Source organism: Peromyscus leucopus, chromosome 2 (assembly GCF_004664715.2).
Source record: "Peromyscus leucopus breed LL Stock chromosome 2, UCI_PerLeu_2.1, whole genome shotgun sequence".
Lineage (NCBI taxonomy): Eukaryota > Metazoa > Chordata > Mammalia > Rodentia > Cricetidae > Peromyscus > Peromyscus leucopus.
In genome coordinates, this window is record NC_051064.1 from 120843304 (window position 1) to 120871099 (window position 27796).

The 27796-nt window shown below is 47.3% G+C and overlaps 2 protein-coding genes across 8 annotated transcripts; both read right to left on the reverse strand.

Annotated features, from left to right (window-relative positions):
• Window positions 1-1348: 1348 nt before the first annotated feature.
• On the reverse strand, window positions 1349-16309 carry Tmem269 (transmembrane protein 269). Of its 6 annotated transcripts, XM_037202894.1 has the most exons (8): window positions 15286-16309; window positions 14445-14657; window positions 13135-13206; window positions 10132-10261; window positions 6894-6991; window positions 5941-6087; window positions 5174-5374; window positions 1349-1633 (listed from the first exon to the last, which is right to left on the reverse strand). In XM_037202894.1, the coding sequence occupies exons 2-8, from the start codon at window positions 14479-14481 to the stop codon at window positions 1512-1514; spliced, it is 807 nt and encodes a 268-aa protein (XP_037058789.1). In that variant the 5' UTR covers window positions 14482-14657; window positions 15286-16309; the 3' UTR covers window positions 1349-1511. The 6 variants fall into 6 exon arrangements, with proteins under 6 accessions (XP_037058789.1, XP_037058787.1, XP_037058788.1 ...); XM_037202892.1 differs by lacking the exons at window positions 14445-14657; window positions 15286-16309 and adding an exon at window positions 14178-14372 and having other exon boundaries at window positions 13098-13206; XM_037202893.1 differs by lacking the exons at window positions 14445-14657; window positions 15286-16309 and adding an exon at window positions 14178-14368 and having other exon boundaries at window positions 5941-6084; window positions 13098-13206.
• A 3169-nt stretch (window positions 16310-19478) lies between these two features.
• On the reverse strand, window positions 19479-27745 carry C2H1orf50 (chromosome 2 C1orf50 homolog). 2 transcript variants are annotated; one of them, XM_028886492.2, is made up of 5 exons: window positions 27636-27745; window positions 27404-27519; window positions 23533-23619; window positions 22551-22682; window positions 19479-22058 (listed from the first exon to the last, which is right to left on the reverse strand). In XM_028886492.2, the coding sequence occupies exons 1-5, from the start codon at window positions 27712-27714 to the stop codon at window positions 21873-21875; spliced, it is 600 nt and encodes a 199-aa protein (XP_028742325.1). In that variant the 5' UTR covers window positions 27715-27745; the 3' UTR covers window positions 19479-21872. The 2 variants fall into 2 exon arrangements, 1 of the variants encoding a protein (XP_028742325.1); XR_003736333.1 differs by lacking the exon at window positions 27404-27519 and having other exon boundaries at window positions 21872-22058; window positions 27636-27741.
• Between the last annotated feature and the right edge of the window lie 51 nt (window positions 27746-27796).

Genomic DNA, 27796 nt, shown 5'->3' on the forward strand with positions numbered 1-27796 from the left:
GTCAGCTACATCTGAAACTAACTAAACCCAAGAAGGTGCACCTGTAAGGGATTTTTCTTTTTCTTTTTTTTTTTTTCCTCTTCTTTTTCAGATAGGTTCTCTCTATGTATTACAGGCTGTCCTGGAATTCTCTATGTAGACCAGGCTGGCCTCGAACTCACAGATATCTGCCTGGCTCTGCCTCCCAAGTGCTGGGACTAAAGGTGGGAGGCAGAGCCAGGCGGATCTCTGTGAGTTAGAAGTCTGCCTGGTTCAAGGCAGAGTGAGATCCAGGACAGGTACCAAAACTACACAGAGAAACCCTGTCTCAAAAAACCAAAAAAAAAAAAAAAAAAAAAAGCATGGAATTTTCTTAATTTAAAGATAGAAGACCCACCTCTAATCAGGACTTTTTGGAGTGGGAAGATCCACCTTTAATCTGGGCCACACCTGGTAGCAGCCTATAGAAGTAAAGCACATGAGAGAAGGAAGCTTCTGTTCTTTGCCTGCATGCCCTCACTGGCAAGTCCATTCCTTCACTGGCATTAGAGCCCTACTGCTTTAGGATTATGTCATATACTGAAGACCAGCTGAAACGTCCAGCTTCATAGACTGAACAACTACTGGGTTCTTGGTGTTTCTGTTGGTAGACAGCCATTGTTGGACTAACTGGATCACAGTCTATAAGCCAACTCTAATAAATCCCCTTTACACATAGATAGATAGATAGATAGATAGATAGATAGATAGATAGATAGATAGATGTCACTCTAATAAATCCCTTTTATACATAGATAGATAGACAGACAGACACTCTAATAAATCCCCTTTATAGATAGAGATAGATAGGTAGATAGGTAGATATAGATAGATAGATAGATAGATAGATAGATAGATAGATAGATAGATAGACTGACTGACTGTCAGAGACAGATTCATTCTATCCATTCTGTTCCTCTAGAGAACCCTGACTAATATACCAGGTGATGCATTTGGGCTGCCAATCAATTTTTTGAGATAGCATCTCATGTATCCAAGGCTGGCCTGGAACTCCTAATCCTGAGCTGAAACTCAAACCCAGCCCAAAGTTAGCTTGGAAACAAAATTTATCCTACATAACTGATTAAGGTATTACCCAAAAGGGTGGTGGTGGTGCATACCTTTAATCCCAGCACTCAAGAGGCAGAGACAGGCAGATTGCTGAGTTCAAGGCCAGCCTGGCCTACAGAGTGAGTTTCAGGACAGCCTGGGCAACACAGAGAAACCATGTCTCAAAAAACAAAAACAAAAAGCAAACAAACAAAAAACCTGTTTCAAGTATTACCCAAAAGGTAGTCTGAACCCTGAATAAGGAGAAAAAAGCAAAGGCTTCTGGGCCCACTGTGGGTCGCTGTGATTCAAGACAAGAGATAGCATGTGAGAACACAGGTGCCAGGAAAGCTTTAGTGAGGATGAGGCAGGTCTTGATCCAGCATGCTAAGTGCAGAGCCCACAGAGCCAGCAGGGGTGGTGAAGCTGTGGATTCCTCCTTGCTAGAGCTTAATACAAATTCCCCTGCCCCACAGTGCATCTGGGAAGAAGATGTAGGAGAGCGACCAGATGAGGCAGTAAAAGGCGGTGAGTGAGAACGGGGAGAGGAACAGCATGATAACACCTGTAAAGAGAGAAGCAGACGCTCAGTTTCATGAAGTGCCTCACATGGCTCTTACCCCACCCTCTGTCCCTCACAGGTCCCTCACAGAGCTGAGGAAACAGCACCAAGAGAGGCAGAAGCCCCGTGTTTAAGGTCAGTTTAGTAAGTATATGTAAGCCCTTAATTGGAAGCTAATGCAACCTCAGAGTCCATTCTGTTGATCTCAGACCAGAAGCCAAGACTGAATCAAGTTGACCAGAACCTTTTCTAGGGGAAAAAAATCTTCCTGATTGTTTGGAGTTTAACATACAATGTGACATGCCTGAGACTGCTTACAGAATGACCTCAGCTCTCACCCCAAGATCTCTGAGTAAGCAGAGCGGCCCGCTTTGCCTAGACTGTGCAAGTCCATGGTCTGTGCTGAGCATCCACTCTCCTGGAGTCTGGAATTCGGTAGCTGCTAGGCAGAGGGTCCCTAAGTGAGTCTCTGATGACTTTCCCTGGAAGACAGTGCTTCATGTGAATGACTGCAGTTCAGGGCGTGAGGAATTGAGTGTGACTCTGATGCCACCTGGAGAGGACTCTGGGAATCCGCATCTCATTTCGTGGTCATTTCCCATTCACCTTTGCCCTCTGCTGATCCTGAGCCACATCCTTGTTTCTTCTTTTTGTTTGTTTGTTTGTTTGTTTCAGTTTGTCAAGACAGGTTTCTCTGTTCTAGCCCTGGCTGTCCTTGAACTGGCTCTGTAGACCAGGCTGGCCTAGAACTCGAGCTCCAGCTGCCTCTGCCTCCCAAGTGCTAGGATTAAAGTCAGGTGTCACCAGCCCACATCCTTGTGTTCTAACCGGTTTTAGCTATGAGTCCATGCTGAGTCCTGAGGCCACTGCTAACAAATCGCTGAGCCTGGATCTAGTCAGGAACTCCCAAGACCATCTGAATTGCAGATGAAACACTATCAGACATAAGGACTCCAAATTAGTGGCATATCTACTCAGTACTAGCTACTCTGCTAGGTACTACCAATTGCTTCACTTCATAATACTCCCATGACTTAGAATTGCATCTATCTTCCTCATAGATGACAGAGGGGAAGTAACCTACACAGAGGCCTGACATTTAAGACCTAGACACTCTTCCTCAGTTAATAAGAATATGGGGCAACAATGGTCTCATGGCAGGCTCTTACGTAACACAGGCGGGCCTCAAACTTGCTGTGTAGCTGAGGAGGACTGTGAACTTCTGACCCACCTCCAGAGTGCCGCGCTTACAGGTGTGCACCGCCACAGCCAGTGTGTGCACTACTGTAGATCAAACCCCAGGGATCTGTGCAGGCTAAGCAAGTACTCTTCCAACCGGGCTACAACCCCAACCTGACCACCATGTATTTGGTGAAATCCTGCTAGATCATGACAGAAGTGACCTAACAAAAGGTCATTTCTGGGGACAAGACTCAGTTAAGATGTGCTAGAGTTTTGAATACTGCAATTGGAGAGCAGTCATTGATCTGCTGAGGCAAGGAGGCGATGTTTAAAGCCAAAACTGTCCTAAAAAATAGATGGCATTATCTCTCCGAAAGTAGCCATGGCCAGCTTCTTGAAGTCTGGAGCTCTGTAGGAAGAAGGATCTTCAATCTGAGGTAACCGGTTGTCCCCCAGGCAAGTGGAAGATCAACTTTGAAATGTGCTTTGAAATGTGCACAATACTGACATTAACTGGTGTCAGAATCTATGAGGTGCCCTTTCCTCCTTAATTCACACAGCGAAGCAACCCCAGAGTCTCATGCTAAGTGTATGGTTTATTTTGAGCAAAGGGGAACACTCCAGGAACAGTGACCTCTGAGGGAAACACGTGCTATGAGCTAGGAGAGGGGAGGTAGAAAAGATGGAGCAGGGCTGGAGAGATGGCTCAGTGGTTAAGAGCACTGACTGCTCCTCTGGAGGTCCTGAGTTCAATTCCAGCAACCACATGGTGGCTCACAACCACCTGTAATGAGATCTGGTGCCCTCTTCTGGCCTGCAGGGATGCAGGCATAATAAATAAATAAATCTTAATAAAGTAAAATAAAAAAATAATATTCAAAAAAAAGAAAGAAAAGATGGAGCAGCAATTGCCATCTATAGCCCAGGAGCCACCAGAGAACTACTTCATTGCCATATTCAATCTCAGTGAGGCTATAAGCTAGCAACTTGGAGCTTTATTTATAGGTGAAGAAAACTGAGTTCAAAATGGTGAGGTGTTAGCCCAAATTTATACAACTATGTGCAGAAGTCAGAGCTTCAACTGAGGTATGTTTAGCTACAAACCCAGACTCTCCTCGCCATTCTGCCTCTGCCTAGGCACAAGAGAGCCAGCACACCAGAACTTGGTTAAGCATACTGTACTAATGCCACATAAGGTATACACCTGAAGGAAACATACCCTACAACCCAGAGTGGATTCACAGCAAAGGAAGAATGGGAGAAACTCCAGCTCCCAGGGATGCTTGTCTTGTTCACTGCACACATTATAAAAGAAAAACCAATACTCCCTGAAGGAAGCCCTAACTCCAGCAAGCATCTCCGAGGGCTGGAACCTAGGCTCAGCTGCTTACGCTTGAACTTCCTCCCTCAATGTCAACCCTAGTTCCAATACTTGTCTCAAGCCCAGTTGCCTCTCTTCATCCATCATGCCACCACCTCCCATCTGAACACCTCCTCCTGGTACCTGCTGTCTGTTCCCCACGCTGCAGTCCAATGGTTGTCTGGAAGCTGCTACCCTGACCATCTATCACCTGCTACCTGGGTCTTCCCCCACAAGTTCCAGCCACACTGCTCCACTAACATTTCCAGCACCTTCTTGGCCTCCCAGCCATCACAAAACAGTGTCCTCTCCTGAACCACTGTTCCTACTCATCTGTGAGCTCATCTTTCCAATCTCACTTAAAAAATAAAGAGCATTTCCTCCTCTCACATCATCTCAGTCTAAATGAGCACCCTCTGAGAGCACCCTGTACTTTCCCAGAGCATCAAAACTGTTTGTAGTTACTTTATTTATTGCTTTAGACAGAATTTCACTCTATAGCTCAGGCTGTCCTGGAACTCACTATATCTTGAATTTGCAGTGATCCTCCAGCCTCAGCCTCACAAGAACTGGAATTACAAATACAAGCCACTGTACCCAGTTTTGTTTGTTTCCAGTTATTTTTATTTGGCCATTTTTATTTGTTGGTTTGTTTTGGTTTTCAGTAACTTTCTCCTTACCTGAGACAAGGACTGTCTAGTACCAGATTGACTCCCTGTACCTAGCACATAGGCACACATTCCCTAAATTCTACTGAACTCATTAACATTAGGTAGGTATTTATTGAGCACAGCCTAATTCTGTGCACCGGAAATTAGAGCATAAAGAAAAAATCCTCCATGGAGGTGAGTGCACTTAGTATTTTCAGACATTAACAAATAGTAACTATGTCCTGTGTTGGATAACATGGATGGTGAGAAGAGCAGGAGACAAAGTGCACGGACGAAGCTGCTGTGAGACACTGTGACGGTAGACACCTGGTGGCAGTTATCTGAACTCACCTCCCATATAAACCACTTTTTTCCAGTTCTCCGACTCCAGGATCTCATCGTGTGGGTAGCAACTCTGGTCGATCATGAACAGAATCATGAGTGAAGCCATGCAGCAGAGGATAAATGTGTTGCCCTTAGTCAGAAGGCAGGTGGAGGCCAAAACACAGGAAGCGTAGGGGCAGGGTAGACCTTTGTATGCAGAGGGACCTCCTAGGGAAAGATCATGGGGTCAGCAGCTTCCTGGCTCCAAGGGCATCCGTCACTTTGGGGCTCCTCTCCCTGAGCTACCAAATTCCCAGGGGTAGCTCATTTGGTTATTACAAGCACGCACTGTGCAGGTTTGCCTTTGTGTTGGTTTGTGGGGGACAGTGGGCAATTAGTGTAGAGCAGGGTGCCCACACCTTAAAGAGTCCTTGGAAGCCAGTCTGAGCTCAGTGCTGGGTTTGCACCCCCTTTCTGTGTGGTCCTAGGAAGGCAGCTGCCCTCCCTTTATCACAGCTTCTCTTATTTGGGGGAACTGGGGAACCCCATTTCTAGAGTGTGCGAAGCAGTGCTCCATACAATACAAATACAGGACAGAGCCATAGCTGCTCAGGAAGCAAGAGCTCATTTCTCCCAGACCAGGGCTCTGCCAGCACAGCCTCAACTTCCAGCAGGCACAGGGCTCATGAGGAGGGAGAGGGAGTCCCCGAGTGGCCGCTGGCTTCTGGTTCCCAACAGTTTCTCCTGCCCCTTGATCCCTGTCACAGTCCTAAGATAGACGGGGTTCCACTCACCAGTTGAATAGAAACACAGGCGGAAAGACGTTGTTAAGACATAGATGACGGCCAGGAACCCATTCAGAGGCCCTTCCACGCCGAGCAGCAGAGCCGAAGCCAGGCCAAAGGTGGTGAAGACAGCAAAATCATTCAGCTCAAGTCCTGCTTCAGAGGTCAAGGTTAACTTACAGGCATGTGGTCTACACTCTAGCCTCTCTCAGGTGGCTGGAGCGGTGACAGTTGGGGTGCTGGGGTCTCCGAGGGCAGCAGCTGCTCCCTAAAGATGGCCTGTACATCAAAGCCTGGGTCATCCCCTCACCCCAGCTCTGCCTCTGCTGGTCCTCATCGCTCAACATGCAAGGCTTAGCACACAAGTTCACAAGCCTTAGGACCTTCTTCAGGCAAAATCTTACATGAAAACATTTTGAGGTACTTTGAACCAGCTGCTTTGCCTGGGGATGTTTCTCATCTTCTCACTGACCCTCACCATCCTCTTCACTTCACTAACAAATCTATAGAGGATATTCTTCACTTAGAATGAAGGTGACCCCAGTGAATACTTGGAAGGCAAGAAAGGATAAACAGCAAAGAAACTGCTTGAGTAACTCAAAGTGAAATCTTACCTCATAAAACTCAAAATAACCACAATAATGCACTAGATACACAAGACCTAAATCTTTAGCAAAATCACATCAATCAAAAGAAGAGTAAATGGAATTAAAGCAGAGGGGTGAGGAAGATAAAGACTAAACCTTACGGTGAGGATGGGGTAAAGATGGGGAAGCGCCAACCCAGGAGATGGCTCCTGGCTGCAGACAGCCTGACTCCCGGGGTAGGACTGCTTCCGCTGTTAACAGAGGCATATGAATAATCGGGGGTAACTGAGGAAGGCCTGCCTGATGTAGAGGATGGATGGCAGCCTGAGATGGATGCAGTGTAGGGATTAGAGAGGGGCTGAGGTCTGGACTCACCCAATTTGTGGCAGATGTTGAGGTGTCTGGTCATCGTCCCTATTGCCATGTCTAACAGGAAGCTGATCAGCAGCATCCAGGAAGCACAGTGGGGTTTCCTAGAGTGCAGGCCAGCAGAGCAGCTTCTTATACCACCCACCGGACAAGTCCACACTCAATACCCACTCTTCACAAACTCCTACACCCTCACACATAAGCATACCCACGCGCATTCCCTCACTCACATCTCTTCTGGTATACACTGCTTTAAGTGTTTCACATATACCCTCATATATGGCTCTATCCCTCCCGAACTCCTAGCCATAGTCTTTTAAAATAATTGCTTGTATTATTTTATGTGTCTGCCTTGTTTTTGCCTGCATATATGTCTGTGCACCACATTCAGTGCATTGCCCAGGAAGACCAGAAGAGGATGTAGGATCTCATGGGATGAGTTACAGAAGACTGTGAGCCACACCATGTGGGTGCTGATAATCAAACCCAGCTCCTTAGAAGAGCAGCCAGTGCTCTTAACCACTGAGCCAGCTTTTCAGCCTCCAAACCATAGTTTAAAGAGGTTCTCTGACATCCCCAACCTCCAGTAATCAAGGTCCCTTACAACTCTTTTTTTTTTTTTTTTTTTTGAGCAGGTAGGATGTTTTGAGACAGGGTTTCTCTGTGTAGCCCTGGCTGTCTTGAAACTCGCTCTGTAGACCAGGCTAGCCTCAAACTCAGAGTTCCGCCTGCCTCTGCCTCCCAAGTGCTGGGATTAAAGGCATGTGCCACCACCCGGCCCCTTCCAACTCTTAGCCTCAGTGTATGTGATGGCCCAGACTCATTCCTAGTTCCTAGTGCAGCCTCTGCCACTGTGACTCTTCAGATAAATTACTGTCTGTCTCTTTCTCCGCTTATGAAATGAAGGATTTGTGCTGTGATTTCCTCTCCTTTCTTCTCTTCCCCCGTCTTCTCTCCTTTCCTTTCTTTCATTCTGTGGTGGTTTGAATGAGAATGTCCCCCATAGCTCATATGTTCAAATCCTTGGTCCCCAGTTGGTAGAACTGTTTGGGAAGGGTTAAGTGTGGCCTTGTTGAAGAAGGTGTGTCATGGGGACAGACTTTGAAGTTTCAAAAGACCCCTGCCATTCCCAGTGTCTCTCTCTGCCTCTGGCGTTCAGATCAAGATGGGAGCCCTCAGCTACCTGACAGGTGCCTTTGCCCTGCCATCGTGAATGCTCATCCTAGGAAACTGAACCCAACGAAATGCTTTCTTTTATAGCTGCCTTTGTCGTGGTGTTTTATCACAGCGATAGGAAAGGTAACTAAGACAACTGTTCTTTCGGAGCCACTGACCCTATTTTGTGAAACAGGGTTTCTCACTGAGACCTGGGGCTCACTGGTTTGGCAAGGCTGGATGGAGTGAGCCCCGTAGACTCTCCTGTCTCCACCTCTCCAGCACCGGGATTCTGAATGCACACCACGTGGCCGGCTTTCTTACATGGCTGCCAAGAACTGAACGCAGGCCCTCGCTTGTGCCACTGAGCCATCTCCCCCAACCCTGGTCTGAAGACTCTTGATCCTCCTGCCTCCACCTCCCAAGTTCTGGGATTACAAGCTTATGCCACCAGACCTGGCTCAATTCTAACTTGCCTGCAACCTTAACCATCTGGTGCTTTTTTCTTTTCTTTTCTTTTCAGTACTGGAGATTGAAGCTTGGGCCTCACACATTCTAGGCAAGTGCTCTCACAGGAGCTCTCCCGGGTCAGGATTGTGCATTCTTTCTGTTTCTCAGCTTTAGTTCCATTTGACCTGAAATCACCTTCTTTATGACTTCAAGTCTTGTCTATGCCTAGAGTGCAGAAGAAATCCTCCAAGAGAGCTTGAGAATACTGTGCATTCTGTGTTCTTGGACAAAGTGCCTACAGGTGTCAGTTACATCCAGACACCGAAGGGTGCTGCCAAGGTGAACGTGCTTGCTGATTTTCTGCGGATTAGCAATAGGTGTTGGCATCTCTCACTGTGGTATGGATCAGCCAGTGTCTGCCACAGTTCTCTTGGGTTTGAAGTGTGGCAAGGATCCCTCAGTGTCTCCCACATTCTCTCACATTTGATGCTGACTCTAAGTAATTTCCCAGAGTTCTTCTAGCCCTCACATTGTTCATTTCACCTCATCCATCATATGCTCCCATATGGTCCCTTTGTGAGCAGTCACACATTCCAAAGAAAACCTGCCCACAGAGGTCCACTGCCAGCTCTGCACTGCATCACAGTGCTTAGGTGACCCAGCAGAAGCAAAGAGCCTGACCTCTGACCTCAGCCATCCCCAAGCAACTTCAACATTCCTTAGACCACAACTGAGTGTCTAGAGGGGCCTGAGGCTAAGTGAAAATAACAGAACTTATAATTGTAACATAAAATTACCCTCTCAGAAGATTTGGTTAAACTGAGTTTTTCCTGCCACAGATGTGCCTTCTCCCACTTTATTAGACTACAAAACTCCAAATTTATGGCTGAAAACCAGATACAGAAAGAAGTCACATGCCGGGCCTGGAGAACCAAGTACATCAGGAACACACCATAGAGAGTTTTCTTTAAGGAGCTGACCTGCCAAAGGCCTCAAAATAGAATCCAACTCACAGGAATATGAATTTCTCCCGCTTTCTTGGTGGTACCTAAGTATGACAGAATTTCCAGAACAGTGCTAATATCAGATATTCAAATCATATGTTCTGGTTCAAGAACCAGAAGATATAAACGAAGCCAAGTGAGGTGGCTTACACCTACAATCCCAGCACTTGGTGGCTCATACCCACAGTCCCAGAGTTGGGAAGTGGAAGCAGAAGGATCAGAAGTTCAAAGCCAGCCTAAGCCACATAGTGAGTTCAAGACTTTCCTGGGCTCTGTGGGGGAGAGGGTGGGAGGAGGGAGAGAGAACAAGATGGTGGTGGGGTGCTATGAATACTACTATGCATTTTTTCTCCTACAAGCCATTCTGAACTGCTATAGCTGAAGGAATAGGAAAAATTTTACCACAAACTCCTCATACTACAAAAAGAGATGGAGGCTCAGAGATGTGACTTAGCTGAAGTCACTTATCAGACTGATAGCAACATGGAGGCCATGATCCTGACTTTGAAGCCACTATACTGTCCTTGTCCCCAAGTTGATCTTCAGCCACAGTGGCTAGGTCTCTAGTCTGCCTCCCCTTCCTCATGACATAGGCTCCACCTCTGAGCTAAGAGCAGGCTGTGCCCCAGACCTACCTGCTGAAGCTGCAGAAGATGGAGAAGAGCCCCAGGACCATGTTGGCCAGAGACAAGGCATTAATAACATCCTTCCAGGAAAGTTCAGTCATCTGAGAAATGGTCTGCTCATGGCTCAAGATGCGCTGACCTATGGCCCAGAAGAGAGGTGTACAGGGTTCCCAAGGTCAAGGGGGGCCTCCAGAGAGGCTCCCAGAGACCCCATCACAGAACCAAACTCTCTCCACACTCTATTTCACTGATTGAGAAGTTAGTGAAGACACCAGAGTTAAAGACAAGGTTTGGGAAAGCTGAGCAACAGGGTGGATGAACTCACATAGTCATCCATCTTCCCGTGCCCTGGCCCCACAGCACAGACATCCTCCCAGGAGCCTTTTGACACCTCAAAGGCTTCCATCTGAGAGACAGAGCCTTGTCATAGATTAATGGCTGACTTGAGAGAGGCTATGCTCACTCCCTCAGAGATCTTGGGGCACACCACAACACTGGTCCTATCTCCAACAGAGAAGGAAACCAACTTCACAGAATGGATGTGGACAGCATTCGGTGGCTCCCCAGCACCTTCCACCTTCTTTCCTCTGGTCTGGCCAGATTACAGGGTATACTCTTTCTTCCCCTAGTTTCTGAATGAGGAACACCTTCAGCAAACCGGAGACATCTGCTCAAAGTCACACAGTGAGTGAAAGCAAACCCTGATGCTCGGTCCTCAGTCTGCTGCTGCTTCTGACCCCAGCAGTAGGTAGTTTGGAGGCTGGGACTAAGGAGTTCACTGGGATAGCCTTACCATAGCCTCTGCATGCCAGGATAGGCCACATCCAGGCCTTTGACCACCCATGACATCTCTTACAGCAGCAGGGAACTAGCTGGCTGCTTATCCATCTTCACAAACAGTCTTGACTCTGTTTTTACACCATGTCCAAACAAATGTGCTCCTTACACATCAACTGCTTGTGTCCTCTCTGAGACAGACAAGCCCCACTAATGGGATAAACACATCAGCCACACAAAGTAGCCCTATCCTTGAGTGATATGAGGAAATTCTCGTTCTCACATCCACTTTCTCTTTAATCCTTCACTCATTTCGAGGCTCAGGCTTGGCCCCCAAGCAGCCCCTCTGGACAGTTCCAGCCCTTAAGGTCTGAGCAAGAATTGAGACAAGGCCAGATGCGGTGGCACACATCTTTAATCTTAGCACCTGAGGCAGAGGCAGGGGGATCTCTGTGAGTTCAAGGCCAGCCTGGTCTACATTGTAAATATTCAGGACAGATAAAGCTACATAGTGAGCCCCTGTCTCAAAAAAAATAAATAAATAAAAATAAATAAAAATAAAAAAGGGATTGAGACAAACTATGCTCACTTCAAAACAAAATAAAACCTGCCACCAAGATATCCAAGGCAGGGAGGGGCTGCTGGACTTGGGGCTGGAACTGGAATATTCCAAGACATCACTGAAGGGTGGTTCCCATAGGCAGCCTCCGTCACCAAAAGAATCAACAGCTGTGTGACCAAAGCCATCAGGATTAACACCTAAGATAGGATGACGTAAGCCCGGGAAAGCTGGGAATGGAGAAGATTTTGGCTGCACCATCACATTCCATGAATCTACACAGTCATCGCTCCTGTTTCAAGGCCAACCCCAACAGGACTATATACCTCAGTTCCTGAGCCAGGCACCTGTTCACCTGCCAGCCCACCTACCATCTCCTTGAATAGCTCCCCTGTGTCTCTGCCTCTCTGAGCAGATGCCCAGTCTTCCAACAACCAGACATTGCCTCACTCACACTACTTCATAGATGTTTTAGTCTTAATTGATGATTAGCCTTCTGCTACACTATCGACCCTGTTCACAAAGCACTGGACACCCATGATTCCCATTGGCTCTGGGAGCTCAATGAAACAAGGGTTGCCATCGTCCCTGCTTATATATCCCAAGTAAGGCAGACACAGCAGAGAGGGGAAAGCCTTGGGAGAGGTCACTCTGAAGTTACAGGATGAGAGGCAGCCCTGTCTTGAGTGTTTTTTCCTCTGTACTCTGCCATCTACCAGGAAACAGGACAGACTGTTTCTCGGGCTCTTTCCTTAGTGCAAGCTAAGAGAACCCCTGAGTCCTTAGCTTCAAAGAACATACAGCCAGTCTATCTGCTGTCTAGAGCAGTGGTTCTCAATATGAAGGGGTTGAACAACCCTTTCGCAGGGATTGCATATCAGATATTTACAGTTCATAACAGTAGCGAAATCACAGTATGAATTAGCAACGAAAATAATTTTATAGTTGGGGGTCACCACAACATGAAGAACTATTAATGGGTTGTAGCATTAGGAAGGTTGAGAACCACTGGTCTAGAGAAACGAGACACAAGCATACATCTTACAGGATGGGAAAGCGAGACATCCAAATAGGAAAGGGCTTGTCTCGGGAAATGGTGGAACCAGGACTTGAACTGAGTCTCCTCTTTCTTATTTAACTACTATTTGTAAAACCACACACAGCTCCCAGCAGCAAAAGGATGGGGATTTGAGAAGGGCTGTTTAAGTCCACAAAAATCGAGAGCAGTCTGCGCACTCCTACAGCAGGATACTTGTTTAGGAGCAAATGCGATGCTTGGTGCTGTGGACACAAAGGTGACTGTGAATTCTCTCTCAAGGACAGTCAAGCAGAGGATGCAACCCAGCATGGAAGAGACATTAGCACAGAGGGGCTGGCCTGCCTGGGGGAGGTTTTTCAGAGGAGGGCTGGAGCTGACACTGGCCTGTGCTCCAAGCAGATTCGGTCACATGCCAGCTTCTGGAATCCCTCTGTGGAACCCAGCCCCACACCAGCCCTGCTTAGCTCTGCAGCTCCCCCTCTCCAGCCCTGCTGAAACCCCTCTCTGGGGTCCTTCCTTAGGTCTGAGGTTAGTCCTCCTCGAGTAGCTTGCTGACACCCCCAGAGCTGTAAGTGCTCATCTCGGAAGACTTCTGCTCACCGTGGGTCACCTGGCATTCTTTACTGGCTTCGCCTACCTTGTCTTCCTTTTTTCTTACAGGGGACGCAACTTGAATGCAGACAGGGTTCCCCTGTGTCAAGCATGAGGCCTGACAATGAAAGTGCTCAATGTTAGTTAATATAATACACCACTTAGGTCCTCTCGATAGACTGTCTAATGTACCCAGACTCGAGCCCTCTTCATTGAGGACTCTGGGAAGCCATTTTTGATGAAGCTCCCACAGCCCCTCAGCCCAATCCTTATTGATTACTCATTTTCACTCTTTCCAGTGCTTCCCTGTGCCATGCTTTGTGTATTTGGTAAATAAAACAAGACCCATGTGCCACCCTCGGAAGATAACAGTCTCGATGGAATGTTCAGGAGCTTGAAGAGACACGTATTATGTGTACCTAGGGCATGTTCCAGCTGCCCTGGGTATACCAGGATGCAAAGATGAGTCTGGGGCCAGGGCGAGGGCCAGGGAGGATTTCACCAACATAGTGATATTTACTAGGATCTCTAAGGATGGGGGGAGGGGTAAAAATACAGTGAGGTCCTGGCTCCCTAAAGCCGGGTGACTGGAGGTCTGAGATGGAGCTCTCCCAGAGGTAACTGTGGGCCAGCCCTGTGATGTTTGGGAACGAAACTGAAGAGGGGGTGGGAAGAAATTGAGGAACAGAAATTGATAGTGAGTGTAAGAACCACCCGCAGCACCGGAATCTCAGGGCTCACATGACTGTGGGTTTCTAGAAAGAGGAATGAGTGTCGATGAGGGTTCCCTCACCAGGCGCCGCCGTGAGTGGCAGGTGAGGATGAACGTGTGCTCTCCAGCAGTGATGTCTTTTGTCCTTCCTCATCACGCACTCTGCCACCCTTTCCCTGGAGGCCAGAGGCCATCTCCTGCAGAGACCTGGTCTCTTGAGAACAGGTCACAACACTGGTCTCTCGCCAGCCTCCCGCGCGGGTTGTCCGGGTAACCCCGTTAAACCCAATTCTGTCCGATGACGAAGGGCTGACTGGCCTGATGTCCCTGTCCCTCTTTCTTGCCCCGCCTGCTCCATGTCAGTGGGGAATGCTCACCTGGAGATCAGACATTCCTATATGGGGCTGGGGCCCCCCTGCACTCTTTCCTGCTGATGTTGAGGTGGAGGGCCCAGCCCAGGAGAGGGTGCATGGATGTGGGTCCAGCCTTTTAGCCTGGCTCTTAGCTCACAATCCGGAAGACAGGGGAGGGGCTGAGGAGTCTTTGGACAGAGGCACGGGGCGGGGGCGGGGGGGCGCCCTCAATTTACAGATCTCGCAGTGGGCGGCGAGGGGCGGGGCATTGTGGACTCTCAAAGGAGGTACCTGCTTTCTTCTTCCCCTTGAACCTGGATAGAGGCATTATTCACAGAGGGTTTCTGCGCGGTGCAGAGACCCCGCTGCTGAGTGCCTGGGGTCGGAGGTGGGCTGGGAGTGAGTTGAAGACTGTAAAAAGCAGGCTGGGGTCCACATCATGAAGAGCCCCTTGACTGTCAGCTCCAAGCAGGTATGGCCTTTTATAGGACTGGTTCTTTGTACCTACAAGGAGGTATAGACATACATACAATCTAAGGGGGATGAGGACCCGAGGAACTGGGACCCAAAAATGAAGACAATGTGTTTAGGTCAGGTTCTCTCAGAAAGGTGGTTCTGGCAGTCACTGTAAAGAATCGAGGTAGTAAGACCGAGGCTATGTCAGGGAATGGGGAGGCAGCCAGTGTGAGAGGAATTTTAAGAGTGTGACGGAGGCCCTAGGCAAGGACAAAAGCTTTCCAGGCAGGTTCTGGATTCAGCAGTTAGACGGATAGTATGCCACAGAAAGAAACTTTTTCACCCCTGGGACAGGGTTTCTCTGTGTAGCCCCAGCTGTCCTAAAACTCGCTCTGTAGACCAGGCTGGCCTCGAACTCATAGAGATCCGCCTGTCTCTGTCCCCAAGTGCTGGGATTAAAGGCGTGAGTCATCACACCCCCACCACAGGCAGCAGTAAACCCTTCTGTCTCACACTGTAGACAAGGCTAACCTGAAACTATGTAGCTGAGGCTAGCCTTGTACTCATATGATCCCTCCTGCCTCAGTCTCCCAAGTCCTGAGATTACAGGTGAGACACCCACAGACTTGGAAAGAAACAGTGCTGGATAATATTCTAAGGCAGGGTCCAGCCTTACCTGTCCCACATCCACACCACACTAAGGCTAAACTGCAGTAGCAAGAGCATCCAGACCTAGACAATAGGTAATGAAAGGGTGGGGCAGAGGCCATGTGACACCACAATCAGCAAGGGAGACAGGGTCTCACTGAGCCCAGAGGCCATCTGGCAGACACTGGGCTGAGGGTGTGAACAGTGTTTCCCTGGGTCTTGGACTGGCTCTGACACTATCCCATTCTCCTCAAGGAAATGGTGGCTCAAATAGTTCATTTACCATCAACTCCACCTTTAGTCATCAGTGGACTTGGGTTGGGGATTCGGCCTTATTATAAGCACTTGCTCAGTGTGTTCAAAGGCCCTAGACTTAATCCCTAGCACCTAACATTATAATAAGAACTTGTAGAGCTGAGACCTGAAAAGAATCTGACACTAAAGTCAGACCTGGGTGTCTGAAAACTAAAAGCACAAGTGCAGTCAATGCTACTGCCCTCTACTGCCTCTGTGGAGGGTCACACAGAGCCTTGGGATGTTTTGAAACAGATGTTGGGATGACGGCTAGTGTTAAATGATGATGATGCTGGCAGTCTCTGTGGAGACACTCAAGGGTGGGGAAGGAAGCAAGGAGGCCCACCAGGAAAGTACTGCGTTAGTTAGGCTCGAGAGGTAGGTGGCTCAAACCAAGAGAAAAGGGCGAAATGATGAAAGGGGGTCGGATGTGGGGTTGTATTTTGAAAGCAGAGCTGACTGGCATGGGGAGAGCAAATGGAATAAAGGATAGCTTAGCTTTTTTGAACTAAGTAACAATGGGAGATAGGTGACCATGGGAATGCAGAGGCTGTGAAAGGCTTGGGTGTAAATTCAGAGTCAGTGTGGACACATTAGTTGGAATGCCTGAGTCAAGCAGAGATGTCAAGTACAGAAGCAGGACAAATGCGTATGAACAGAGTACAGATCAGAGCTAGGAACATGTATGGTTGGCAGCCTAAAGGTGATAAGGCCCGGGCTGGAGAAGATGGCACAGAGGTTAAGAGCACCGACAGTTCTTCCAGAGGTCCTGAGTTCAATTCCCAGCACCCACCGGTGGCTTACAACCATCTGTAATGAGATCTGGCACCCGCTTCTGTATACATAATAAATAAATTTTTTTAAAAAAGGCGATAGAGCCCTGGGAATGGGCTAGAGCATGCAGGAGGGAGGCAGTGCCAAGAACCTGGCCCCAGAGGTCTGGATTACGAGAAAGTGAGGTAGAAGAGAGCAAGACAAAACAATATTCTAAATCAAGATGAGGACACTTTCACGTAGTGAGCGATTCCACTGAAGCAAATCTGCTTACAATCGTACAAGTCCCGTTTCTCCGGGTACTCCAAGCACCAGCTCCTTAAGAAACAAACCTTACCTGTTTGCACGTGGGTTTTAATGCCAGAGATATGTGGTCAGTTACAACTCCCACGGTAGCTCACATTCTCAGAAAGGCTGTCCACCTTGTTGCTGTTGTTTTTGAGGAAGGGTACTGGGGCTCACCAACCGGGCTAGGCTGGCCGGTGAACCCCATCTTGCTAGCACGAGGATTACAAGCATGTGCATCCATGCCCAGATTTTTTAAACCTAATTTTATGTTCATTGGTGTTTTGCCTGCATGTATATCTGTGTGAGGGTGTTGGATCTCCTGGAACTGGAGTTACAGACAGGCGTGAGCTGCCATGTGGGTGCTGGAAACTGAACCCGGGTCCTCTGAAGAGCAGCCAGTGCTCTTAACCACCAAGTCATCTCTCCAGCCCCCATGCCCAGATTTTTTTAATGTGGATGCTGAGAAACTCAGGTCCTGTTTATGCAGCAAGTATTTTACTGCCTATCCCCTAAGCTCTCCTCTCCACCTTTTTTTTTTTTTTTTTTTTTTTTTTTTTTAACTTTTTCAAAAGCATCTCCCTTGCTGTCATGCAAACTAGTCTGAAACTGGCATCCAGACCCCTGGCTCAGCCTTCCAGGTGCTGAGAGTACAGGTGTGAACTAGAGACATGCATGCACCCCACATTGGCCACACTCATTTTGTATGTCACCTCTGCAGAGCTCTAGAACTACCTGCTAAAACATGACTCAGGTAAACATGACCTAGGTGGATACGACTGTGGTTACGGCTAGACTCCAAGCAAACACAGCTTTGATTAAACCTGACCTTACCGCTGCTATCTGGATAGCCATTGGCTATATTCTGAACTGGAAATGTTCCTCCTGAGATCTCATGGGTGTTGGGCCACATGAAGATTAAATCAGATAAAGGGAACATATCTGATAGAATTAAAGTTCCCTAGACAGCATCATCTCTTCATCTACAATTAATACCATCCATGTTTGGGGACCAACTAATAATTTGTGAAGGTAAGTACACAAGTAAGGCCTCCTTCAAGACCCCTGAGGTGGGCAGGGAGCTCAGTCAATGGTTACACCAGTGATCCTGGGCAGCCAGCAAGGTAGATTCAAATACAGATCACTAGTTATGCTAGAAGATATTGGAATGTCTGGAACAGGCCCCAGACCTCAGCACAGCTGACTCATGGGGAAGTACCATTCAAGTTGTAAAACTCAGCACCACCTGCCAAGATGAGAACATAGACCCAATCCATCAAAGTCCATAGTTCTGGGAAAGTCTCTAAATGTACTAACTTTGCTTTTTTGGCTTCTGGCTAAATATTCTTGTTAACTGAAGTATGTCAACACAGGACATGGTTCTTGTGCTTAAAAGCTCACCCTGAGAAAGGCTTGGGGCTACACTGGGATCCCGAACACCCAGTGTAGTCAGTGGCTGGTTAATAAAGACTTTCTATTGGCTCAAACCCTTGTCTGAGCAGTCTCTCTGGTGGATACCCCACAACAATATCTTTCTCTTCCATATTTTATTGAGTGAATCAACACACTTGAGCCAGAAATTAAAGAACTGCCTTAAATTTCCTCCTCTTATTCTTGTCCTCAAATGTACTAGCTAACAAGATAGTAGTCTATCACACTTCAAAATGCTAGGCACCATCAAGTCAGATGGTGCTCACTGTAAGTCACACCACTGTCCTGTAGCTCTAAGGGGGAGAAGTCCAAACCACACGGGACTAGAGAGATGGCTCAGTGCTGACCTTGCAGAGAAGAGTCTGACATCTCTGGCCTCTACGGGCACCTGCACATGTGCACATATCCCCCAGCCCCCAAGAAAGCAAAGTGACAGGCCCCTGACTTTTAGAAGCACTCAAATTCCCGATGGACTAACACAGGAATTCCACTGTACACCGACACAATCCGGCGCCTCACACTCCAGTGCTGCTAGCTCAGTCCAGATCGTGATTGCCTCCTGCTGGATGAGGAATGGAAACTCGTCACACCCTTCCCTCCGTCCAGCCTCTGCTCTCGAAGTCCAGTAGTGCAGACCTGAGTCCCTCTCCCATGGCCCCAGCCAGCGCTCACTTCAGCTGTTCTCACACGGGGTCAGGTTGCTATCAACACCCTCATGTTATTTTCGTCACTTGCATTTCTCTTCCTCTTTCACTGACCTCTTTAGTTTAGAATTTTCTACCAGAACAGTCTTACCACACTTCTTGTAAAGACCAGGGTTACTTTGGTTGATGAGGTTAAGAGCATATCCAATAAATTCCACCTAAAAAGAGCTCTCCCTAAGCCCCGAAAGACAAGCCTCCTATACACAGGAAGTCTTCCCTTCAAAGTCTTTCCGTATTCGACAGTGTCCTTCGCACACCTCCACTAAGTCCTTCTACCACGCTTGACTGTTAACCTCCTTGTTCCCCTAGCAGACTGCGTGTCTCTTTGAAACAGGGCCCTGTCTTGAGATCATCCTCTAGACCTGGAAATGAGAAGGCACTTATTGCTTAGGAAATTGCCAGGACAGAGGGATGAGTGCTGACGAACTGCAGTTGCTACATATACTCACTGGGTCCTAACCCCCCATTCTGAGTTGTGTATCCAGAAGCACCAGGCAGGCACTCATTATTAAGAGCCATCCCTTAGCCAGGCAGATTACCCAGGAAAGAGCACTGGCACTACCTGGTGGCCAGAGCTGGAAGTACATCTTTTGAACAGGAAGTTCCTCTTTGGAAACCATTGCTCTCCAGGCACAGCTCACCATTGGAAATGTCAAAAGTGAGAAAAATCTACATTTTCAGTAGCTCAGAGTGATAACTGCATGCCAAAGAGACTGAGAAGGACAGAAGGAACTGGGATGTAGCCAGAAGTTATTTTGCCAATGGTGAATGTCAAGTCCAGATCTGTGGTATCAACACCATCTAATCACAATCACCTTTTGCCTTTTACCCAAAATTGGTTACATTTTCTGTCTCAACACTGATCTTTACGCTCTTGTATAAAGTTTTCCCTTAAATTAAAGAAAGTACAGCAAGATGACGTCATTCTGTGGTGGGGCTACACAGGTTGGAACTTGCATTGTGCTCATGAGCTCCCATCCTTTCTCTCTGATGCAGAGCATTCCTGCATTTGCAGGGACTCCTGGGTAAGAAGCTGAGGGTGACCTCTACCTAATCATCAGCAGGTGGTCTGGCAATCTCCAAGGAACCAAAATTCTGCCAAAATCAAGTGAGCTTGGAAGCAGATAGGAAGGCCCCCAAGAACCCAGGCCTAGCCAAAACCCTGACTGCAGCCTTGCAGTACCAAAGAAATCCTGAGGCTGAAGACCCAGTGAGACCATGAACAGATGAGTGTCCCTTTAAACCACTAACCCTGTGGCAACTTGTTACCCTCCTTACTAACTATGTACTACTCAAAACCCCCCACTACCACACAGGTCAGAACCTCTTGACGATCTGGGCAATGTTCTGGAGTCAGGATCAACTAATACCCCAGTAACGTCTGCCTTCCAGCTCTGCAGCTTCCTATCGAGAGGCTTTCTGCAGCTCACACAAGACATTTCTGTTTGAACTGAATGACCAAGTATTGGCCATGTTCCTTGTCAGATCTCAGTTTCTTCTTGTGCATGGACCGTTTCTAGGTATAAAGTACACTGTTCATAAGGGAGGCCATGAACACCAGGACACTGTGCATACTCAAAGTTGGGTTGGTGGTCTTAAATACATATTCCTTATGTTCTTTAGCACATATTACAATATCTACACGGCAACAAAGCAGTCACTCTGAATATGCTATAAATTTAACTAACTCAGCTAAACAAATAAGAAATGCAGTAGAGTCCAAAAATGCTCACTCAAAGTCATGAGAGTTTTGGCCACAAAAGGCCCTGTTCAGTACTGCTTTGTCTGCAGTAGTGGAGATGGAACCAGAGCCTCACGTATGTTCTGTAAATACGGCCATGCATGCCATGTAAACACGCTAACACTGAGCTACATCCCTGGTCTCTCTTCAGTTCATGACTTATTCAGTAAGCAATAAAGATGAGTTTCAATCAGAGCTAATGTGTTATGTGTGACAGCTCAGCTCACTAGGGATCCTGAGGCAGGATTATCACATTGACTAAGGCCAGCCTGTGCTAGTCAGTTGCAAGCTAACCTGAGCTACAGAGATCCTATAAATAAACAATCCCAGTCAACTCACAGCCTGTGGACAGGCCGGTCATTTCCTTGGTTTGCATCCGCACTGCTCTGCTCTCTTCCGCACTGACTCTTCTTGACTTTGAAGTGTATGTATGTGTATATCTAGGTGTGCGTGGCTCATGGAAACCAGAAGTGTGTGAGGTCTCCTGGAGCTGGCGTCACAGGCGGGTGTGAGCTGCCTGAAATGGGTCTAGGACTGGAGCTCAGGCCCCCTGGCAGAGCAGCGCCCTCAACTGCTGACCCTCTCCCCAGCCCTTCCCGGCTGTGTCTTTAGAATGCCATGCTTTGGTCTGTCCTGCTGTGTGTGGTGCTGAGCTCAGGCTGTCCTAAGGGGGCTTCAGAGTGGACTCACACATTGGCAGCAGCCTTCTGTACCTCTTCCAGTTCTCAACTTCTGCAGGGTTAGGAGGGCTGCCCAAACACGCCCGGCTTTGGCTGCTGCCTCAGTCTCCAGTCACTCTTACTAGGAAGGAAGGGCAGAAGGGCAAACCAGAGGGACACTCTCAGGAGCAAAACTCTACAATCAACACTCTCACCCAGCCATGCCAAGCTTTTGTCTGTTGTTTCTTTTAATCCTCTGTAGGCAACACTGGAATTCCTGAATCAACCTCAAATTGGCACGGGACCTATGAAGACCGCTTCAACACCAACCTGACACGAGAGAGGAAAACGGTTCCTCTTGGAAAATGACCCATCAACTTGCTGTGGGCAGAAGGCTCTTCCTTCTCCAGTGTTTTGACTTAAGGGAGGAAGAGCTGGAGGTGAAGAAGAAAAGCACTAGCCAATCCTTTGAAACAGAGTAACTGGGCATCAGTGAACCCACGAAGATCCCACAGGAGTTCTGCGATTCCTTACCATCCCAAATGACAGCAGACACAGCATCTACATTCACCACGGTCTCCTCCTAGGAAGTTCATGATTCACCCAAAAACCCACAGTCCTCATGAGCCCCACCCCACCTCCACCCCCCACACCATGGAAGAGAATGTGGACAAGGAGGTGGTAGTGGTCAAGCCTTTGTCACAAGGGCTGCTAGTCTGAGCCATACTCAGTGAGTCAGTCCCTGGAAGGTGGGTTCAGTGCATGGGGGCAAGGCCATGGGCTGGTTCAGCAGCTTGTCCATCATGCCAATTTTAGCATCTTGCTTCTCAATGTCTTCATATGGAGTCCATGACAAGTCATGTTGCAGCTTGTAGGCACCAAGGAAGTCATGGGGACAGCCTGCTCCCCATTCCTAGAGGGCAAAGGAGCAAGTCCTCATCAGGATGAGAAGTGAACAGGGTTCCTTTTCTACTCAGGGCATAGACTTCTTTTTGTGCTTTTCACCTCAGACTATTTAAACCATCATTGGAAGTTACATTACACATTAGAAATAAGGAATATCACCAGGCGGTGGTGACACACGCCTTTAATCCCAGCACTTGGGAGGCAGAGGCAGGTAGATCTCTGTGAGTTCGAGGCCAGCCTGGTCTACAGAGGGAGTTCCAGGACAGTCAGGACTGTTACACAGAGAAACCCTGTCTTGAAACCCCCCCCCCCAAAAAAAAAAAAAAAAAACGGAAAGACTATCATTCAAGCACTCACAACTTTTCATCATACCTGGGCTCACATCACCTCATTTTCTAGGACACCACTGACCAAACTACAGGCTTACATTTTCATACAAACATGCCCAGAGTTTCTCAAAGGCTGGAGCTGGTTTCGAGTTGAGAATGAATGTTCTTACCTCTGGAGAAATGATGGAAAAGTACTGTTGGCCACTTTCCCGCTGGTACAGATAGTAAATGTTGCCAGGTTTTTTCACCATATTGCAGGCCACGTGGTGCAAGTCAGCATCTCTGCGAGCATCTTCCAGTACCTGCCAGACACACAGGTAAGGCAAGTACTGAGTGGGCGGGACCACACCTCACCCACACCCCCAGCCAAAGCTTTCAGTCTGGTTCCCCGGCAGCAAGGACTCACGACTGGGGCCCAAACAGTGGGAAGATGTGGAAATGACACAAGCTGCTCTGCTGGGAAAAACTGTTAGAGGGATAAGATTTTTACATGCTGAGTGCAGCTGGCTTCGGGATACTTAAGTCCCTCTTTTCCTGGGTCAGTACATTTTCTTTTATAAAAGAAATTCTTTCTCCCTTAAAAAACTTTATCTTAATCACTTTTCTCCTGGCTAAGAAACAAATCCCACTTCTGCTTGACTTCTGTTATGGTTCAGATGTCATTTGTCTCCTAAAGGATTCTGGGAGTGGGCCCCCAGTGAAGTGATGTTAAGAGGGAGGGCCTAGTAGGAGGTCCTGAGTCTCCTAGGCACTGCCCTCAGGAGGGAGTTCTGGGGGGAGCGACGTGAAGACTGAGACAGGATTCGATGTTGTAGAGGCCTGGGCCTGACACCTGAATCTCCAGCCCTCTGTTCTCCCACACAGGCCCTGCTATGACTAGATGTGACCAGACAGTTCTCCCCAGAGCTGAGCTGCACCAGCAATGCCCTTGACCCTCTAAACCTGTGCACAAAATAAACATCACTCTAGGGTTAACCTGCCTCAGGTATTTCATCATAGTAACACAAAATAAACTAACGAAAGCTCTTGGGCATAGTTCTTGCATTTAAAAACAAAAAAGACAATATGATTCTAAGTTCAGCCAATCCTCCCAGGAAAGGAAAAGGAAAGCCTGCCCAACCTGCACTGGCCTTGGACATGCATCTCTCTTACCTTCCTAGCTTGTTCTTGCAAATGCTGGATTTGCTCAGCAATGACTGTCAGCTTGTTCGTAGCATTTGCTCGGATGAATTCATCGGCCTACAGAGGACAGAAAAGCAAACTGTAGGGTGAAAACGCAAGTGGCACCTGGGGTTCATCGAGATGCAATTCAAGGAGTTATGCCAACAGCTCTGCGTCTACCTTTCTGCTCCACTGCCATGTAAATCTCTACCCACCCTACGGCCCAACTCAGAAGCCCACACTGGAATGACCCCACACCCAGAATGTAACGCTCCACTGATCTCCATCGCCATCCACTCTGAACTCTAATCACACTGGTCTTTGGTGCTTCCACACCCTTATCTGCCACAAACATGAGCATGCCCTCCATTACTGTGGGATAATGCCCTTGTACACTGGTTTAACAAAACGCTGACTGGCCAGTAGCCAGGCAGGAAGTATAGGTGGAGCAAGCAGATGAGAATTCTGGGAAGAGGAAATGCTGAGTCAGGAGTCAATAGCCAGACATAAAGAAAGCAAGATGAGGGCTGGAGAGATGGCTCAGAGGTTAGGAGCACTGGCTGTCCTTCCAGAAGTCCTGAGTTGAATTCCCAGCAACCACATGGTGGCTCACAACCATCTGTAGTGAGATCTGGTGTCCTCTTCTGACCTGTAGTCATACATGCTGTATACAAAATAAATAAATCTTTAAGAAGAAAAAAAAAAAAGGATGTAAGATTGTAAAACATCAGTAGCGAACTTCTGCCTTCTGGGGTCCTCCCATTGTGCTGTAAGCCTGTATTTAACCTCCTACCCCCTTCAAGAAATGACATTCGACATTTAAAATTTAAAAAAAAAAAAAAAAAAACCAATTGCAAGTCCAAAAAAAAAAAAAAAGAAAAAAAAAAGAAAGCAAGACGACAAGGCAGAACTGAGAAAAGGTACCAAGCCACATGGCTAAACATAGGGAAGAATTATGGGTTAATTTAAGTATAAGAGCTAGTCAGCAATAAGCCTGAGCTAATGGCCAAGAAGTTATAATTAATATTAGCTTCTGAGAGATTATTCTATAAATGGGCCACTGGCCTGCAGGGGCTTGGTGGGACCAAAAAAACATTCATCCTACACTCCATGTACTCATCATACACAGAGATGCAGAGTTTGGAGTTTGCCCAGCTGGTTTTCAGTCTTGCTTTGATCCTGTATTTCCTCACTACGCTCCCTTCCCTATGTTTTGGAATGATAATGTATATCCTGTGCCACTATATGTTGGAAGAATGTGATCTGCTTTTTTATTTTGATTTTACAGGGGATTACAGTTAAGAGATTGCATGAATCTCAGAGACTTTGAACTTTCAACTTTTAAGTAAGTTTGAGACTGCTATAGACTATGGAGACTTTTGAAGTTGGACTGATTTTTGCATTCTAATACAAGCCTTTGGGAGTCAGGGAGTGGAATGTGGTAGTTTGAAAGAAAATGGCCCCCCAAAGGAAGTAGCACTATTAGGAGATATGGCTTTGTTGAAGTAGGTATGGCCTTGTTGGAAGAAGTGTGTCACTGTGGAGGCTGGATCTGAGGTCTCATATGCTCAAGATTCCATCCATTGTCTCAGTTCACTTCCTGTTACCAGCATATCAAGATGTAGGACTCTCAGCTCCAGCCTGCATGCTGCCAAGCCCCACCATAATGATAATGGACTGAACCTCTGAAACTGTAAGCTCCCCATTAAATGTTTTCCTTTATAAAAGTTGCTATGGTAATGGTGTCTCTTCACAGCAGTTGAACCCCGACTAAGACAGCATGTGTATGAGTGTCTTGCCTGTATGTATGTGCACCAATGTGCCTGGCATCTGAAGAGTTCAGAAGAGGGCAGTCAGTCCCCTGGAACTGGAGTAATGAATGGCTGGGAGCCACCAGGTAGGTTCTAGAAACCACATCTGTGTCCTCTGCAAGAGCAAGTACTCTTAACCCCTGAGCCAAAAGGGTATTTATGATTACTAAGCACTGATCCTGGACCTAACCACTCCAAGAACCTCTGTGTTAATGACATCTAACTCTCCAGACACAATAACTTTACTTAGGCATTAAGACTCAGACAAGTGGAGCAACTAAGGTTTTACAATTAATAAACGGCAGTTGAAGGATCTGAACACAGATGAGCCTAATGCCAAAAACCAATCCTCAATACCAAATCTCCCAAAGCTTTCTGAACACACATTAAGGGAGCCAAGAGTCACTCCTCTTAGCAAGTGTATTTCAGTATGTTGACAGTGAATATGTTGATTCACTTAGTTTTTAATTTTTTTATTGTATGGGTATAGGTGTTTGCCTCTATGTGTGTATGTGCATCATGTTCAAGTAGTGCCCACAGTATCCGGAAGTGGACATTTGATCCCCCGGGGCTAGAGTTACAAATGGTTGTGAGTTGTAATGTGAGTGCTGGTAATTGAACCCGGGTTTTCTCAAAGAGCAATCGGTGCTCTTAACCACTGAGCCATCTTTCCAGCTCTCAATTTGTTTTTAAAGTGTTTTTTAATTCAGCTTCTCAAAGGTGGACTGACTATACTGGAGAATTGGAGGCAACAGAATAATATATCCTTTATATTTCACTAGATTATAGTATAAAAGACAAAAACTGTGCTCCTTCTTTCTTTGGCTGAGTCCACGATAGTCACTCAGAGAAATTCAAAGTGTTGTTTGCCCAAGATTTTGTCCCTGGCTACCTCCCTCTCAATGGTGATCTGACTAAACAGACACACAATATTCTTCTAATCCACAGAGTTCCCATCTCTATTTTAAAAAGTAAAAATAAAAATAAAAATGTAAGGTTTTAATTAAAGGGCTTTCCCAAACATTTGAATTTTTCTTAACTAAAACAGCAGACATGGTTTTTTATGTAGGGATTTGGGCACATTATCATGAATTTTCTTGATTAAAACAATCTTTTGAACATGATGATTGCCAAATAAACTAGTTTATACAAGAGGGAGGGGACACTAGAAGCTTTTAAAGTGGCCAGGTTCTGGTACTGAAAAGGATTCCACGGCTGGAAGTCTTGCTAAGGGATGAGATGGAACCTAGGGGTTCACTTAGACCCCGGCGTTCTCCCACCTCCAACCTCTCATCTACAGAGCCTGAGCTCCAAGAGAAGCAATCCGTCCAAAGCTGATGTGTCCAAACTTCTATTACCTTTTCCATTATCTTGCATATGTTCTTTATTCTACCGGTTATGGTAACCAATGTCTAAGCTCTCTACATAGGAATGCCATAGCCATTGAAATTCACCAGGTGTGGCAGCCACCCCTGTTAATACCCAGCCTTTGAGAGGATGACTAGGAAGCCAGCCTCGCTATCCAGCAAGATGAAACTGTCTCCAGTTTCTGTTGTTGTTTTAATCTAAAATGGGTATTTCACTTTGTGCCTTTTTGCATGTTGTTTTTGGTGGTGCTGAGGATCAAATTCAGCCTAGGCAAGTGGTGTAAACTACATTAAACTACACCCCCAGCACCATTTTTTTTTTAAAGAAAGGAAATAGCACATATTTAAGTTCCACAAGCTCTTAGGTAACAGATAAAGTCTTTACGGGAAGCAGCATAAAACAATTGACTATTGAAGAATTTAGGATAGAAGCCGAGCTTGGTGGCGCATGTCCTTAATCCCAGGAAGGAAGAGACAGGTGGAAATGAGTTGAAGACCAGACTAGTCTAATAGTTTCTTGATAACCCTGTATCAAAAACAAACAACAACAAAGAACTGGGGATAAAGTGAAATGGAATAGTACCCCATACTGCTGAGCTCACAGGCTGTCCTAGGGTGCAGATGAAATTTGAGGTCAGAGCCCAAAGACGCAGGGTTTAAAGTACAGAGATGGCTATTCCTCACCTTTTGTACCTGCTCGGCGAGCGCCACGAGGTCTAAAGGGTCCCCGACCCTGTTGGTGTGGTAGGGGCTCACAAGAGCCAGGCCGCCTGGGGTCGGGGTGAGCTCCACCAGGGCTCCTGCGACACACACCCGGGAACACGGGCGTAAGTTGTAGCCCTCAGCCTCCCGCGAGGCAGCAGAGACGAGCCACCCGGCTGCGACCTCTTCCCCCGGCCAACTCAGTCCCACCTACCTCCAGGACCCGCCGCCTCCTGGACCCCTAGATTTCCAGTGTCTCTTTCCAACCGGCCGGGAGCCGCCGGGTCCGCCATGACAGCACCTCAACCCCACCGCCTGCGGTGGGGGGGGGAGGGAGGGGGAACGGAGCGCAGGCGCACAACAGCTTGTGGGCGG

Excerpts from the sequence above, each read along its gene's own strand:
- Tmem269 (XM_037202890.1), bottom strand. The coding sequence starts at position 13,954 with ATGAGGAAGGACAAAAGACATCACTGCTGGAGAGCACACGTTCATCCT. Across the intron at positions 13,207-13,881 it reads GCCACTCACGGCGGCGCCTG|GCCTCATGCTTGACACAGGG; the intron begins GTGAGGGAACCC and ends TTTCATTGTCAG. Across the intron at positions 5,375-5,940 it reads CCTGTGTTTCTATTCAACTG|GAGGTCCCTCTGCATACAAA; the intron begins GTGAGTGGAACC and ends ATCTTTCCCTAG.
- C2H1orf50 (XM_028886492.2), bottom strand. The coding sequence starts at position 27,714 with ATGGCGGACCCGGCGGCTCCCGGCCGGTTGGAAAGAGACACTGGAAAT. Across the intron at positions 22,683-23,532 it reads TGCAAGAACAAGCTAGGAAG|GTACTGGAAGATGCTCGCAG; the intron begins GTAAGAGAGATG and ends TGTGTCTGGCAG. Across the intron at positions 22,059-22,550 it reads TTTCCATCATTTCTCCAGAG|GAATGGGGAGCAGGCTGTCC; the intron begins GTAAGAACATTC and ends TTTGCCCTCTAG.